The sequence below is a fragment of the Petromyzon marinus genome, unplaced genomic scaffold, assembly GCF_048934315.1.
Source record: "Petromyzon marinus isolate PM22_M1 ecotype Great Lakes invasive population unplaced genomic scaffold, UKy_Petmar_22M1.pri1.0 PM_G_Scaffold_36, whole genome shotgun sequence".
NCBI classification, from domain to species: Eukaryota; Metazoa; Chordata; class Hyperoartia; order Petromyzontiformes; family Petromyzontidae; genus Petromyzon; species Petromyzon marinus.
The window spans coordinates 725,270-739,527 of record NW_027422939.1 but is presented as its reverse complement, the minus strand read 5'-3'; the positions used below and the strand labels follow the sequence as shown (position 1 = coordinate 739,527).

At 47.9% G+C, this 14,258-nt stretch overlaps 1 protein-coding gene across 1 annotated transcript; it reads right to left on the bottom strand.

The window, feature by feature from the left end:
* Nucleotides 1–7,714: 7,714 nt before the first annotated feature.
* Nucleotides 7,715–10,596, bottom strand: LOC142915845 (uncharacterized). Its single transcript, XM_076061482.1, has 3 exons — nt 10,535–10,596; nt 10,171–10,236; nt 7,715–9,068 (listed from the first exon to the last, which is right to left on the bottom strand). The coding sequence occupies exon 3, from the start codon at nt 9,056–9,058 to the stop codon at nt 7,715–7,717; it is 1,344 nt and encodes a 447-aa protein (XP_075917597.1). The 5' UTR covers nt 9,059–9,068; nt 10,171–10,236; nt 10,535–10,596.
* Between the last annotated feature and the right edge of the window lie 3,662 nt (nt 10,597–14,258).

Sequence of the window (14,258 nt, the reverse complement as noted above, 5' to 3'; positions counted from 1 at the left end):
GACTCACACAGAGACTCATAGACTCACACAGAGACACATAGACTCACACAGAGACCCATAGACTCACACAGAGACCCATAGACTCACACAGAGACCCATAGACTCACACAGAGACCCACAGACTCACACAGAGACCCATAGACTCGCACAGAGATCCACAGACTCACACATAGACCCATAGACTAACACAGAGACCCATAAACTCACACAGAGACCCATAGACTCACACAGAGACACATAGACTCACGCAGAGACCCATAGACTCACACAGAGACACATAGACTCACGCAGAGACCCATAGACTCACACAGAGACCCACAGACTCACACAGAGACCCATAGACTCACACAGAGACCCATAGACTCACACAGAGACCCACAGACTCGCACAGAGATCCACAGACTCACACATAGACCCATAGACTCACACAGAGACCCATAAACTCACACAGAGACCCATAGACTCACACAGAGACCCATAGACTTACACAGAGACTCACAGACTCACACAGAGACCCATAGACTCACACAGAGACCCACAGACTCACACAGAGACCCATAGACTCACACAGAGACCCATAGACTCACACAGAGACCCACAGACTCGCACAGAGACCCATAGACTCGCACAGAGACCCATAGACTCACACAGCAGAGACCCATAGACTCACAGCAGAGTCCCACAGACTCTCACAGAGACACATAGACTCACACAGAGACCCATAGACTCACACAGAGACCCATAGACTTACACAGAGACCCATAGACTCACACAGAGACACATAGACTCACACAGGACTCATAGACTCACACAGAGACACATAGACTCACACAGAGACCCATAGACTCACACAGAGACCCACAGACTCACACAGAGACCCATAGACTCACACAGAGACCCACAGACACACACAGAGACCCACAGACTCGCACAGAGATCCACAGACTCACACATAGACCCATAGACTCACACAGAGACCCATAAACTCACACAGATACCCATAGACTCACACAGAGACCCATAGACTTACACAGAGACCCACAGACTCACACAGAGACCCATAGACTCACACAGAGACCCACAGACTCACACAGAGACCCATAGACTCACACAGAGACCCATAAACTCACACAGAGACCCATAGACTCACACAGAGACCCATAGACTCACACAGAGACCCACAGACTCACACAGAGACCCATAGACTCACAATGCGACCCATAGACTCACACAGAGATCCACAGACTCACACATAGACCCATAGACTCACACAGAGACCCATAAACTCACACAGAGACCCATAGACTCACACAGAGACACATACACTCACACAGAGACCCATAGACTCACACAGAGACCCACAGACTCACACAGAGACCCATAGACTCACAGAGAGGCCCATAGACTCACACAGAGACCCATAGACTCACACAGAGACCCACAGACTCACACAGAGACCCATAGACTCACACAGAGACCCATAGACTCACACAGAGTGCCACAGACTCACACAGAGACCGACAGACTCACACAGAGACCCACAGACTCACACAGAGACCCATAGACTCACACAGAGACCCATAGACTCACACAGAGACCCATAGACTCACACAGAGACCCATAGACTCACACAGAGACCCACAGACTCACACAGAGACCCATAGACTCACACAGAGACCCACAGACTCACACAGACCCACAGACTCGCACAGAGATCCACAGACTCACACATAGACCCATAGACTCACACAGAGACCCATAAACTCACACAGAGACCCATAGACTCACACAGAGACCCATAGACTCACACAGAGACCCACAGACTCACGCAGAGACCCATACACTCACACAGAGACCCACAGACTCACACAGAGACCCACAGACTCACACAGAGACCCACAGACTCGCACAGAGATCCACAGACTCACACAGAGACCCATAGACTCACACAGAGACTCATAGACTCACACAGAGACCCATAGACTCACACAGAGACCCATAGAGTCACACAGAGACACATAGACTCACACAGAGACCCATAGACTCACACAGAGGCAATAGACCCACTCAGAGACCCATAGACTCACGCAGAGACCCATAGACTCACATAGAGACCCATAGACTCACTCAGAGACCCATAGACTCACACAGAGACCCTTAGACTCACACAGTACTGTAGTTTATAGTAGTGTAGGGTATAGTGTAGTGTATAGTAGTGTAGTGTATAGTAATGTAGTGCATAGTAGTGTAGTGTATAGTAATTGTAGTGTATAGTTGTGTATAGTGTACAGTGTATAGTTGTGTAGTGTATAGTAATGTAGTGTATAGTTGTGTATAGTGTACAGTGTATAGTTGTGTAGTGTATAGTAATGTAGTGTATAGTTGTGTATAGTATAGTGTACAGTGTATAGTATAGCGTACAGTGTATAGTATAGTGTACAGTGTATAGTATAGTGTACAGTGTATAGTGTGCAGTGTATAGTGTACAGTGTATAGTATAGCGTACAGTGTATAGTATAGCGTACAGTGTATAGTAGTGTACAGTGTATAGTAGTACACAGAGCACCGGTGAGCCCCCCTAAAAGCGATTCACCAGAATGTTCCTGTGAGCTCCAGCAGCGGCCAGAGACAACCTGGAGTCACCGGCACTCATCACGGCAACTGTGGAGACAGCAGGAAGACAGCGGCACTCGTCACGGCAGCTGTGGAGACAGCAGGAAGACAGCGACACTCGTCACCGCAGCTGTGGAGACAGCAGGAAGACAGCGGCACTCGTCACGGCAGCTGTGGAGACAGCAGGAAGACAGCGACACTCGTCACGGCAGCTGTGGAGACAGCAGGAAGACAGCGACACTCATCACGGCAGCTGTGGAGACAGCGACGTGGTGGGGGGGGGGGGTGAGTAATGCTCAGCCGCCGGGCACGGCTGACGACCACCTCGTGGGGACCGCCTGTGTCGTGAGTCTATGGGTCTCTGTGTGAGTCTGTGGGTCTCTGTGTGAGTCTGTGGGTCTCTGTGTGAGTCTGTGGGTCTCTGTGTGAGTCTGTGGGCTTATGGGTATCTGTGTGAGTCTTTGGGCCTCTGTCAGAGTAAATTGGTATCTGTGTGAGTCTATGGGTATCTGTGTGAGTCTGTGGGCCTCTATCAGAGTAAATTGGTATCTGTGTGAGTCTATGGGTCTCTGTGTGAGTCTGTGGGTCTCTGTCAGAGTAAATTTGTCTCTGTGTGAGTCTATGGGGCTCTGTGTGAGTCTGTGGGTCTCTGTCAGAGTAAACTGGTCTCTGTGTGGGTCTATGGGTCTCTGTGTGAATCTGTGGGCCTCTGTCAGAGTAAATTGGTATTTGTGTGAGTCTATGGGTCTCTGTGTGAGTCTGTGGGCCTCTGTCAGAGTAAATTGGTATCTGTGTGAGTCTATCAGTCTATGGGTCTCTGTGTGAGTCTGTGGGTCTCTGTCAGAGTAAATTTGTCTCTGTGTGAGTCTATGGGTCTCTGTGTGAGTCTGTGGGTCTCTGTCAGAGTAAATTGGTCTGTAGTGATAGCAAGTACCGCCACAGTCAGTATGCACTGCTGTAGTGATAGCAGTTACCACCACAGTAAGTATGCACTGCTGTAGTGAGAGCAGGATCCACCACAGTCGGTATGCACTGCTGTAGTAATAGTAAATAATGCTATCGAGTTGGTACATACCGCTATATAGAGTTAGTAGATACTAAAACAGTCAGACTATACCACTACAGTCAGCAAATACTGCTACAGTCAGCAGATACAACTACGGTCAGTAGCTACTAGAGTCAGTAGGCACTACTATAGAGTGAGTAGATACTGATATAGAGTTAGTAGTTACTACTATAGTCAGTGAATACTCCTATAGAGTCAGCAGATACTACTATACAGTTAGTCGTTACTACTATAGAGTCGGTAGACACTACTGTAGGGCCAGTAAATACTACTACGGTCAGTAGTTACTACAGTCAGTAAATACTACTAAACAGTCAGTAGCTACTACTGGCTCAGTAGATACTACTGTACAGTCAGTAGATACAACTACAGGGTCAAGAGATACTACTTATTCTGTTGTATGTAGGCTGTGTAGGTATATCCAGGACTAGCTGTTACTACCCGGCTTCGCCCGGGACTTGGATTCACCACACCCGGCCGCCTTTGTCTCCCCAGTGGCGATGTTCACACACCACAGCAGTTACTCGTTAGAGGCTGAGTCGACCTAGGGGAGGCCCAGGACCGGTTCAAATAATTGTCACCGGTGGTGGCCGTGAGCGGGAATCGAACTCGGGTCGCCAGGTTCGTAGTGTAGCGTAGCGCTAACCGCTACACTACAATGCGTTAGGCTTACACACACACACAGACACACAGACACACACAGACACACACACACACAGACACACACAGACACACAGACACACACACACAGACAACGCTAACCGCTACACTACAATGCGTGACGCTTCCACATACGAGGGTCACGTGACAGATCTGACGTCACAGCTCACTTGCCGTGCAAAAAAATCTATACATTATTGAGCTCCCCCCCCCTAAAACAACACAAAAGTGTATTTGTATAATGTTTGCACGGTGTAAAGTCTGGAAAGTAACTGAAGGCCGTCAATGTGTGTGTACACTGTGTGTGTACACTGTGTGTGTACATTGTGTACATTGTGTGTGTACACTGTGTGTGTGTACATTGTGTGTGTGTACACTGTGTACAGACACTGTGTGTGTACACTGTGTGTGTACACTATGTGTATACACTGTGTGTGTACACTGCGTATGTGTACACTGTGTGTGTACAGTGTGTGTACACTGTGTGTGTGTACACTGCGTATGTGTACAGTGTGTGTGTACAGTGTGTGTACAATGTGTGTGTGTACATTGTGTGTACATTGTGTGTGTACACTGTGTGTGTGTACACTGTGTGTGTGTACACTGTATACAGTGTGTGTGTACACTGTGTATACTCTGTGTGCCACTGTGTGTACACTGTGTGTGTGTATACATACACTGTGTGTACCCTGTGTGTGTACACTGGGTGTATACACTGTATGTACACCGTGTGTACACTGTGTATGTGTACACTGTGTATACCCTGTGTGTGTGTGTACACTGTGTGTGTACACTGTGTATACACTGTGTGTGTGTACATTGTGTGTGTACACTGTGTGTATACACTGTGTGTGCACACTGTGTATGTACACTTTGTGTGTGTACACTGTGTGTGTACACTGTTTGTATACACTGTGTGTGTGTACACTGTGTGTATACACTGTGTCACTGTGTGTCGCTGTGTCACTGTGTGTCACTGTGCTTGGCACAAGCGTCGTGGTGACGTCACCGCCACTTAGCAAATGGCGGTTGTTGTTGTGTCACTGTGTCACTGTGTGTGTCATTGTGTGTGTACACTGTCACTGTGTGTGCGTCACTGTGTCACTGTGTGTACACTGTGTGCACTGTGTCACTGTGTGCGTGTAGACTGTGTGTGTACACTGTGTGTGTGTATACTGTTTGTGTTCGCATTGAACCGAACCCCCGGCAAGGCCGTCTACTTAATGACGAGAGAAAATTCACATGAAATGTCCTTTTCAATGAAGTCTTCCAGATGTAAATTGATACAAGCTTTTAATGAAGAAATAAAAATTATCTAATTCAAAACACAACACAATTCAAAGATGTTTCATTTTAAAACTTCAAAACGGAGCACCGGGTGCTTGCGTGAAAGCGTCCTTCGTGTGCAAATGTTGTGACTTTCCTGGCATGAAGGGCGTCAATGTGTTGGTCCCTTATTGGTGCACAGCGTCTCAACAGCAGTGGGGTTTGCTTCAAGCGATAGGTACGAACATCCAGACGTTAATCAGCAAGGAGCATTTCTAGTCCCAGTTAGACAAAATCTACGTCAACACGTAAGACAAAACTACAATTCGTGTTGTAGAGAATGTACCTCCTCCTATACGTGTAACTTTCAAGTGGTATGCCTTGTAACTGATGAATGATCCGAGCGTGCTACCTATTTCAAAGACAATGAGTTGCTCCAGAGGCAGATGCTTCGTGAAACACAAAAGTACCCTTTGACCTGTATCACAAGAACAACGGGTCTCACCCGAGTTCTCTGTACAGGTTACTTCCAAAACACACACACACTTTGTCCTAACATCACTTATTCAATGTTTGACCCTCAGACAAAATGGTTCATGCACGCGCACAATCAGACAAGTATTCATTCTAAATCATTGACGGGCATATTAACAAAATTGAATTTCTGCAGTGAAATTGACTGCATCACGTTACATCGTATTAACAAGAAGTTATTTTACAAATACGCACCGTCTGCTTAACAGTGAATGTACACCGTACTATTGTTGTGTCATTCAAAACGAGTAGGCCGTTGCATGCTGGCGTCTGGGTCAAAATGTAGCAAATTCTACACATTACGCTACAAATAATAGATCACGGCGTTTAGATCGCAACACAAGCAATCGTCATCAGGTGGGACAAGCACAGCAGCAATAAGAAGAAACTGCTGGAGAAGGCGCCTACTACTTCAGCAGTTTCTCTTGCTGTGGTTGTCCCACCTGATGACGATTGCTTGTGTTGTGATCTAAACGCCGTGATCTGTTATGTTCCTACCCACGTGGTGACTTTACCAAAATAACTCAAGGGTGTGGATTCCTGCAGTCACGACAGCTTCGAATCAAAATTGCCTACAAACTACACAACTGAGATGACGCATCAATCATCGCCCCCTACTGACAGGCTCTTGTCCACATGCAGGCCGGTGCTGGGCCACCACCTTGTGCCACACGGGCAGCTGCTACTTGGGGATGCTCTTCGAGTGTTTCAGACGAGGTACGACACAAAACTCCGAGTTGCTGAGGCGATTAAGCAAGCACCGTGTAAATGCAATTATTATAACATAGTGAATGATTGGGAGCTTATTGTCTCTCGCTCCTGGTTAAAGATCTACCCAACCCACAGGTCCACAAAGACTGGCCGCCCTTACTCTGCAGGTTGAACCTAGCAACTGAGTGTCCAACTTCACGTTCTTGTCATTGAAGGCCTGTGACAAAGGTGCATCTATTGTAGCGACATCGTCTCTGGCTTACACATCTACCGGGTCTCCACTTGACTTTGTATTGTCTAGGAGGAAGTCCACCCACACCTCCACTTCCACAAACTGCTGGGAGTTGCCTCGCTCTGCCTCAGTCAGAATTCTCCTCCTGCTTCACGTTGCCTCCATCGATATGAAGGTCCCATTTTGGAGTTGAATCTTCATCTTCACATTTTACCTTCACTTCTTCCCTCTTCACCATCACTTCTTCACATTTCACTTTCACTTCTTCGCTCACCACTTCTTCCCTCTTCACCATCACTTCTTCATATTTCACCTCGATAACTTTAAAAGTGTCCAAGCTGGGATTTTCTTCCGGTTCGTGTTTCATGAGGGATGGGCTCATGGTGGCACTTTGACCTTCACAAGCTGATTTCAGACTGCACTCCTTGTGGATCTTCTGATGCTTCTGTGTTCTCTGGTGTTTTACAAGATCAGATGACTGTGCAAACGCCTGCACGCACACACTGCACTTGAAGGGTTTCTCTCTCGTATGTGTTCTCTGGTGTACTTCAAGATTTGATGAATGTGCAAATGCCTTCCCGCACACACTGCACTTGAAGGGTTTCTCTCCTGCGTGCGTTCTCTGGTGTGTTTTAAGAGCAGATAACTGTGAAAATGCCTTCACACACACACTGCACTTGAAGGGTTTCTCTCCCGTGTGTGTTCTCTGGTGTTTTAATATATGAATCTGGAAATGCCTTCCCACACACACTGCACTTGAAGGGTTTCTCTCCCGTGTGTGTTCTGTGGTGTTTTTTAAGAGCAGATGAATTTGAAAATGTCTTCCCACACACACTGCACCTGAAGGGTTTCTCTCCCGTGTGTGTTCTCTGGTGTTTTTTAAGAGTAGATGAATCTGAAAATGTCTTCCCACACACACTGCACCTGAAGGGTTTCTCTCCCGTGTGTGTTCTCTGGTGTTTTTTAAGAGTAGATGAATCTGAAAATGTCTTCCCACACACACTGCACCTGAAGGGTTTCTCTCCCGTGTGTGTTCTCTGGTGTGATTTAAGAGCAGATGACTGTGAAAATGCCTTCACACACACAGTGCACTTGAAGGGTTTCTCTCCCGTGTGTGTTCTCTGGTGGCTTTGAAGATTAAATGAATCTGGAAATGCCTTCCCACACACACTGCACCTGAAGGGTTTATCTCCCGTGTGTGTTCTCTGGTGTGTTTTAAGAGCAGATGACCGTGAAAATGCCATCCCACACACACTGCACTTGAAGGATTTCTCTCCCGTGTGTGTTCTCTGGTGTGTTTTAACAGCAGATGACTGTGAAAATGTCATCCCACACACACTGCACTTGAAAGGTTTCTCTCCCGTGTGTGTTCTCTGGTGTTTTTTAAGAGCAGATGAATCTGAAAATGTCTTCCCACACACACTGCACTTGAAGAGTTTCTCTCCCGTGTGTGTTCTCTGGTGTGTTTTAAGAGCAGATGACTGTGAAAATGCCTTCCCACACACAGTGCACTTGAAGGGTTTCTCTCCTGTGTGTGTTCTCTGGTGGGTCTGAAGAACTGATGGCCGTGCAAATGCCTTCCCACACACACTGCACTTGAAGGGTTTCTCTCCCGTGTGTGTTCTCTGGTGTACTTGAAGATGTGATGAATGTGCAAAGGCCTTCCCGCACAGAGTACACCTGAAGGGTTTCTCTCCCGTGTGTGTTCTCTGGTGTCTTTTAACAACAGATGCCTGTGAAAATGCCTTCCCACACACAGTGCACTTGAAGGGTTTCTCTCCTGTGTGTGTTCTCTGGTGGGTCTGAAGAACAGATGGCCAAGTAAATGCCTTCCCACACACAGTGCACTTGAAGGGTTTCTCTCCTGTGTGAGTTCTCTGGTGCCGTGTCAAATTTCCAGTCCGATCCGTGCTGTATGCACACTGGTCGCATTGTTGACTTGTCCTAGCGAGCTGCGCTGACTGCATTTGCTCCATCAGACCAATTCTGCGGAGGAAGCGTCAGAGGAAGCGTCAGCTGAAGACAGAAAAAAATAATATCCACACCATCTACACGACAGTATCGAGGCACAGAGGAATGCATATATAGTCACATGTGACTTACACGTCTATATTCATATATTCAGGATGTAGTAAAAAGTTTCCCAAATTCATCACACGGGCTGTTATGGCACACAATGAGAGGGCAAATGGTTATAAACATGCCTGGAAGCCCTCGTATCTTCAAAATGAATGTTCACCCAAAACTCCGAGCACACAATTTCAGCTGTCTGGCTACAAAAGGAATATTTATGAGAGCTAAATTCAGCTGACATAGCAAAGGGTGTTGAAAACAATACTATTTGTGTTAGGCAGAAATGCATAAATTAATGTTCAATCGCAACTTAGAGGTGTGAATCCAGGCTCAGATGTCCTTGAATGCTGGGATGAACAGTTCCGACTTCAGCTGAATGTGTGTGCTGTGTTCACCTCCTGTTTCCATTCTTATAGAGAGTTCCAGAGGAAAACAAAAATAAACTATAACTATGATATAACCTCCGTGTTCAACAGAGTTAATAGACGTTACTGCAAACACAAACTGTACACTGTCACTGGGTAAACAGGCGGTGGTGTGTCTAGAATCACGCCTGGCCACCATCTGCTTGGCATGAATGCTTCCTCACTCCACCAAGTAATTAATCGAGGATCAACGTGGTGAGATGTTAACTACCTCACCTGGTATACAGGAAGTCGTGGGTTCGATCCCGACCCTGACGCCTGCTGTATATTTGGAGTTTGCGCGTCTCTCCGTTTAGCGTCTTTGACCGATAGACATTGACACACGTATTCTTGTTGATTTCGGTAAAGTTACGTAGATAGAAAATAACAATAACAGATAATACAATTACATTAAATAAAGACAACTTGTGTTGCGATCAAAACGACGGGAGTTTTTTGCTTTATTTACAATTTTATTTAATTCATTTGTATTATGTTATTTTTATTTTATTTTCTATCTACGTGACTTTACCGAAAGAACCAAGAATATTAATTCCTGCAGTCACCAAAGTTTTAAGTCAAAACATTCACACACGTTGACAAAGCCTCACCTTGTGTTGTTGTGGGCAGGTTGCTTCTGATAACAAGAGCGGTATAGCAGTTCAAGCGGACTTGGCCTGGTGAAAAAGAAAATAAAAACTGCGTGAATATTGACAATAAAACAAAGTTACAAAGTGGCGAGCCGGGTGAAGAAAAATTAAACTTAAGCGAGATAATTAAAGTGAACGCAATCAGGCGAGGGCAGGAGGCAAGGCCCCGCGTGGCTAGGCCCCGCGTTGTAAAGTTCCAACCTGGACATCGATTCCCATGCTCGCTGCTACTCAACTGACATCCCTACGAGAGAGAGAGGCTCTACCTTGGTAAACAACAACCACCACCACCACAACAACCACAATCGCAATGAGAATTTCTCACCTCGGATTTCAGTGCAGGAAGCGATAGCTGCCTGTTACCTCGTGACGTCACGCGGTAGCAGGTGACGTGACGTCACTTCTGGGAAACGGGACACGCTCCTCCCACAATGAGCTTCTCCGTAAATAAATAAATTAGAGTATGAATAAATTATGTTAATGTACAATTCGATATATAGGTGCTGAACCCGTCGCAATAAACTCGCGACGGCTTTAAAACATTATGTTAATGAGCCGCCAGTCACTGGGCGTAGCTTTGCCCAAATAAGGATTGGCACTGGAACGATAACGGCAGTGACCCAAGCGGAGGTGACGTCTCGCTCAAGAGCGGGGTGGAATACCTTGAAGACATGACGTCACTATCGAGGTACACCTCCCCCTGGCGTTTCACGCCGATGAAGTAATGCAGAGTGGTGACGTCACAGAGCGGGATTGGAGTTTAAGTTGATTTAGATTCATTTTCATTGCTCCCTCCCTTGAGTGCGTGGGCTCAGCTACAACAACAACGTGGACATTATTGTGTGTACACTGTGTGTGTACACAGTGTGTATGTGTACACTATGTGTGTGTGTGTGTGTACACTGTGTGTGTGTACACTGTGTGTGTGTGTGTACACTGTGTGTGTGTACACTGTGTGTATACTGTGTGTGTGTGTACACTGTGTGTGTGTACACAGTGTGTGTACACTGTGTGTGTGTGTGTGTGTACACTGTGTGTGTGTACACTGTGTGTACACTGTATGTGTGTGTACACTGTGTGTGTGTGTACACTGTGTGTGTACACTGTGTGTACACTGTGTGTACACTGTGTGTGTGTACACTTTGTGTGTACACGTACACTGTGTGTGTGTACACTGTGTCTGTGTGTGTACACTGTGTGTGTGTACACTGTGTGTATACTCTGTGTGTGTGTACACAGTGTGTGTACACTGTGTATGTATACTCTGTGTGTGTACACTGTGTGTGTACACTGTGTTTACACTGTGTGTGTGTGTACACTCTGTGTGTGTTTATACTGTGTGTTTACACTGTGCGTGTACACTGTGTGTGTACACTGTGTGTGTACACTCTATGTGTGTTTACACTGTGTGTGTGTACACTGTCTGTGTACAGTGTGTGTGTGTACCCTGTGTGTGTACACTGTGTCTGTGTACACTGTGTGTGTGTACACTGTGTGTGTACAGTGTGTGTGTGTACACTGTGTGTGTGTACACTGTGTGTATGTGTGTACACTGTGTGTGTACACTGTGTGTGTACACTCTGTGTGTGTACAATCTGTGTGTGTGTACACTGTGTGTGTTTACACTGTGTGTGTGTACAATGTGTGTGTGTGTGTACACTGTGTGTGTTTACACTGTGAGGTTGTGTCTGTGTGTGTGTGTGTACACACACACACAGACACAACCTCTACCGTCAGCAGTGGATGGGTGTAGCGAGGTGCAATGCCCGCCCCCATCTCTGTGATTAAAACACACAAACACCACTAGCCTATAATAATAAAGTGACCAAAAAGGACAAAGAGTACGTTTGACCTGTCAACTGATATAAATTCCACATTTATATGGCGTAGCCCAGTCTCTCCATTGGATGACTCCTGTTAACCTCACACAGAGTAGTACTCAATTTATTGAGCTCTGATGCCCAAACTGTATTTTGAAATTGCAACCTTTAACACTGCGAGACAAACGTTTTAACCACATCACTTTACAGCCAGATATCTCTGCCCAAGTTGGAGCACTCTACCAATGAATCCAGTCATCTGAAATTAACGTTATTGTAACATGCATTCGGAATTCCTTTGGTCGCCCAAATGAGCCTCCGCACCTTGGCATGGATAGCGAGTCCTGCACTCACGTCAGAAGCAATAACGTCCAGCTATTTTATTTCAGCATGGCAGATTTTAAGCCATGTTGACTTGGAATAAACCTCCCCAGGTACTTGGTCCGATTGAAACTGTAAAAATAAAATAGTACCCTTAGGGGTTAGCCTGAATTGAACCCATGAGATCGGATCCAAGCGTAATGCATCAAAGCAGCACTCCCATCTCACTGGGTTTGTACAAAATATCTGTGCTATACACCATACTACTTTACAGTAATATACTACTATACTTTAGCTGGAATGTAGCATGTTTATGGTAGAGTGGATTATTTGTAAATTTTGATTGAAAATCCGAAGTGTCTTCAGTTATAAGACTCCGTCATTCTTCAAGCTGCATACCAATGTTGAACAAACATTTACATTGCTAAAGGACATTTGCAGATGATACATTATTAATGTTTGAGACAGAGGGACATGCCAATGCACGTGAATGTTTTTTCAATAAAACATATCAAAACTATACAGTTGCAATGATATTAAAATTAAATCCAAGCAACATTACCATTTTCCCTGCTCCTTGAGTTTGTGCTCAATACTTTAACGTGTACAGGGCCATGGCGGTGTGGGGGCCGACGTCCACCCCACCGCCCTCGCTAGGCAGGTGGGGCGCGACGTCCGCCCCTGCCGCCGCCTCCTCCACCGCGTCGGTCGGCTCCCGCCGGGCCCCCGCCGACCGAGCGATCGGGGCCCCCCGCGCTAGCGCCCTCTCCGAGGGACAGACTCGTGCTGCTGGCTCACGGCCGCACGGAGTAAACCCACGCACTCCCGCGCACACCGCGGCTATCGCTAACGCAGCGGACAGCGGCACGCTAGCGCCTACACCGGCGAGCGATTACCTCCACGAGCATCCGCGGGCACCGCAGCCGTCGTTAACACGGGGCCCGAACGGTCTCGCACCTGCGGGCGATTATCTCAACGCGCGTCCGTGCACGCCGCGCGCCCACTACGGCTGACGCTGACGCAGCATGCGGCGGCCCACTCGCGTCCAGGCCGACGGGCGATGATCTCAACGCGCGAGCTCCGGCCGCGGCTCCGCCCTCGCTCTCGCCACGCATCCGCCCACGGAGCCGCTCCGCACGGGGATCACACGCGCACCACACCGATGCTCTCTGCTAACTTTTATTCGTGGCGCAAACCCCGCACCGCCCGGAGGGAATATTCTACGAGCCGACCCTAGGCCTACCGCTACCCAAGTCCGCAAATGCTCGCACGCCCCATCACGTACCTCGCGGCCGTGCTCACGGCGTCTCGCGGACGCCGTGAGAGTCGGAGGGACGAAGACGAAAGGGAACTTTGCCTATCGCCGCCTCGTAGCGGCGCTCGCCGGCGTCGCACAGATGCCGTGAGCGGCTCGAGAAGGCGGGGAGCATCGCGCGCGACTCGTCGCCGCCGACCCGGCAAACCTTCGCGCGCCCAAACAATTTGAAGCCAACTCAGGGGCGCCGCAATGTGACTCGCTCCGCGAGGGTCGGCCATTCTCCTGGCACCGGGAAACCGCGGGACTTTCATCCCAGAGACCCTTCGGATGAAAACCCGTCGTGACGGGCAAACCCCCGCCAGGACGCTACGTGCGCGCGCTGCAGGTGCATGCTCAGTGTGGGGGGCCACGGGGGAGTCGAGGCGATGGCGGAGACCGTGGCACCACAACGGATCGGGAATTGTGTTGAAATCCGGCTCACGCAAAAGCACAAAAGGGGCGACCCAACGGGGCCCCGAAATCAAATCGATTCGCCGAGTCGACAAATGTGCACATCGCCCCGGGGATGGCAACTGACAGTCGAGTACGGAAAATCGTGATGTGCACCGATTCTGTTTATGTGCGACACAACTTCACGCCACATGGTCCCA